General features: G+C 44.5%; 1 protein-coding gene across 1 annotated transcript; it reads left to right on the top strand.

Annotated features, from left to right (window-relative positions):
- The first annotated feature begins 347 nt into the window (after positions 1–347).
- LOC125511099 (L-type lectin-domain containing receptor kinase SIT2-like) lies at positions 348–2,710 on the top strand. The gene has a single exon (XM_048676386.1). The coding sequence runs from the start codon at positions 440–442 to the stop codon at positions 2,459–2,461; it is 2,022 nt and encodes a 673-aa protein (XP_048532343.1). The 5' UTR covers positions 348–439; the 3' UTR covers positions 2,462–2,710.
- The last annotated feature ends 785 nt before the right edge of the window (positions 2,711–3,495 follow it).

Below are 3,495 nucleotides of genomic sequence, written 5' to 3'. Positions count from 1 at the left end.
ATAATACTAGACCACATGTCTGGCCATCTTTTATATTCAAGTAATATCCATTGTCTATCTCTTATCCCAGTTAGAGGAAAGACCTTTGATCTTATTTGAATGCTATTGTCTAACTTAAATGCAGTTGTTTACTTTTAGTCCCGTCTTCACCAATTTTACCATCATTTTCAGTTATTGTCTAACTTTAAATGCAGTTGTTTACTTTTAGTCCAGTCCACCTCACCGATTTTACCTGACAAAAGACTACCAAGAGGTCGATTGGGATCCTCTACCCTTGCTGCAACGGAACCGTGATGTTTAAATTAAGCCGAATCTTCAAACTGGGTACACCTACTAGGTAGTGTGGCCTTCTTCCCTCCGAGCAGAGAGAAAAGTTGAGTGTTTCTTTCTGCACTGCACAGACATATTCATCCACACACCTTCTCTTGCCATCGTGTCCATGGTCAGGCCAAACATGAAACCCATTGTCCAGTTCTTTCTAAAGCTCCTCCTCATTGTCCTTAGTGCACCACAGTTTATTGCCGGCGATGACAACCAGCGGTTTGTCTACTCCGGCTTCGCTGACACTAGCCTCGCCCTTGACGGCATAGCCTCAGTCACGCCAAGCGGACTGCTCGAGCTGACCAACGGCACGGCGATGAGCATGGGCCACGCCTTCTACCCACCTCCGCTGCGCCTCCGCGACTCGCCCAACGGCACGGTGCAGTCCTTCTCCACATCCTTCGTGTTCGGCATCATCTCCATCTACGACTTGAGCAGCCATGGCCTAACTATGTTGGTCGCACCGAGCAAGGATTTCTCCAAGGCCACACCAGTACAGTACCTAGGCCTTGTGAATGGCTCGAACAATGGCAACACAACAAATCATATCTTCGCCGTCGAGCTCGACACATGGCAGAACACCGAGTTCGGGGACATCAACAACAACCACATCGGCATCGATATCAATGGCCTCAGCTCCGTGCAGTCCCATCCAGCCGGTTTCTTCCATGACCACAACGGCATGTTCAAGGACTTGACTCTCAGTAGCCAAGAGGCAATGCAGGTGTGGGTGGACTACGACAGAGAGAAGATTCAGATCGATGTTACCATGGCTCCTCTCGACATGGCCACCAAGCCCAAGAGACCAACAGTGTCCACCAGGTACAACCTCTCAACTGTGCTCAAAGATGTGGCGTACATCGGCTTCTCATCTTCAACGGGCAAGATAAAAACACGGCACTACGTGCTCGGATGGAGCTTCACCATGAACGGTCCTGCTCCAGTCATCAATGTCACCATGCTTCCAAAGCTTCCTCGGCATCATCCCAAGGGTAATCGATCCTGGGTGTTAGAAATAGTTCTGCCAGTAGCAACAGCAGCAGTCCTCCTGTCTTTGGGCACCATTGCTTTTCTCTTTGTCCAGAGGCATTTAAGGTATGCACAGCTACGAGACAGCTGGGAGATGGAGTTTGGTCCACACAGGTTCTCGTACAAAGATTTGTATCATGCAACGGGGGGATTTGAGGACAAAAACCTTCTAGGAGTTGGAGGATTCGGGAGAGTGTACAAAGGGGTGCTTCCGAGATCAAGATTGAAGATAGCCGTGAAGAGGGTGTCACATGATTCAAAACAAGGCATGAAGGAGTTCATCGCAGAAATTGTCAGCATAGGCCGCCTTCAGAACCGTAATCTTGTGCCGTTGCTTGGCTATTGTCGGCGTAAAGGTGAACTCCTCTTGGTATATGAGTACATGCCCAATGGAAGCCTCGATAAGTACCTGCATGGCAAAGGGGATAACACAGTGTTGAGTTGGGCTCAAAGGTTTCATATAGTCAAAGGAATTGCATCTGGTTTGCTTTATCTTCACGAGGAGTGGGAAAAAGTGGTTGTTCATCGAGACATCAAGGCAAGCAATGTGCTCCTTGACGACAAGATGAATGGGCGATTGGGTGATTTCGGCCTTGCAAGGCTATATGATCATGGCATCGACCCACAGACTACACATGTGGTTGGCACCATAGGCTACCTAGCTCCAGAGCTAGCACACAGCGGAAATGCCACTCCTCCTACAGATGTCTTTGCTTTCGGCATGTTCATCCTTGAGGTCACCTGTGGACAAAGGCCTGTCAATTACCAAAACGCACAAGGCAACCAGCTCATGTTGGTTGATTGGGTGATTGACAATGTGCAGAAAGGATCATTCGATGATACAATGGATGCTAGGCTAAAAGGGAGGTATGATGTTGATGAGGCCTATTTGGCGCTAAAGATAGGGCTACTATGCTCACACCCATTCATCAACGCGAGGCCTAGCATGCGGCAAGTTATGCAATACCTAGATGGGGAAATTGAACCTCCAGAGTTAAGGTCCGAGTCGCTAGCCTTAATGCAAAATGATGGGTTCGAGCCATACACCATTTCCTATCCTTCGTCAACTACAAGCATTGGCACAGTGTCCCACGTCTCAGGAGGAAGATGAGTATATATATTAAGTGTGATGAGTACATATATATACCTTAAGGATGTTTTAGTTTGTCTGTACAAACATCATTGCTCGTTTGGTTCTATCTGCATCTAGATATGTTGTGTATTTGTTACCGCTGATTATTTTACTGGAGCATCTTGTTGTATGAGATCCACCTCTTGAATAATCGATATCACTAGTGCCAAAAGTCACTAAATTTACCTATATAAGGTCTTCTGCCAATAAATGCTCACAGCATTCAAATGGAGTATGCTTCTTTTGGTATAACAATTCATATGTGCCATCCGGGAGAATCTTAAAGCCAGATGGATAAAAATATGACAAGACAAACCAAGCTAGATACAACTTGTTCATTCCCCCATAAATCCACATATATTCTATCTTTCAAGAATGTTTAGCGCTTTGGACAGGCAATTTTGGTGGGCAATGTATGAAACACCAAGGGTTTATGTTACCAATGTATGCATACTTATGATTATTTGCAATTTGGTCATAAATAAAGTAGTACAAGAATATCTCATTGTTCTTTAAAAAAAGTACTCTCTCTGATCCAAAATAAGTGGATCGGAGGTAGTATATCAATTCACTACATATATGTAAGAAAAATTTATGTTAATCAAATTACAACACCAGCTATTTAGAACGTAAAAGTTTTACTGAAAACAATTCAGGTCTTGCAAGCATTGGGAAGAAAAACATCACCTAATTGGGTTCTAAGTTGTTCAAGTAATGCATGTATGGTAAGCATGTTTGAAATACTAGACGTGTAATACCGCTCCGCTAGTTGACATTTATTGACTTGAGGGATTAAAATTAAAAAGTATCACTTGATGACCGATTCAGACTGCAAGATATAGACTCAAAGGTCAGCATCAGAGTTATGTCACGAAAAGCAACTTCTATGGCAACAAGAACCAAAGTCTAAAGCACAAGACGTTGAATGTTTCTTTTTCCCTTTTCTCGTAAGCTGCAATGTTATTTTGAAGATAATGTTTCTCCAAGGGTGACCCCCTGTAAACCAGAGAAAC

The sequence above is a fragment of the Triticum urartu genome, chromosome 5 (genome assembly GCF_003073215.2).
Source record: "Triticum urartu cultivar G1812 chromosome 5, Tu2.1, whole genome shotgun sequence".
NCBI lineage: Eukaryota > Viridiplantae > Streptophyta > Magnoliopsida > Poales > Poaceae > Triticum > Triticum urartu.
This window is presented reverse-complemented; position numbering and strand designations above follow the sequence as displayed.

Coding starts and splice junctions, on each gene's coding strand:
- LOC125511099 (XM_048676386.1), top strand. CDS start 440: ATGGTCAGGCCAAACATGAAACCCATTGTCCAGTTCTTTCTAAAGCTC.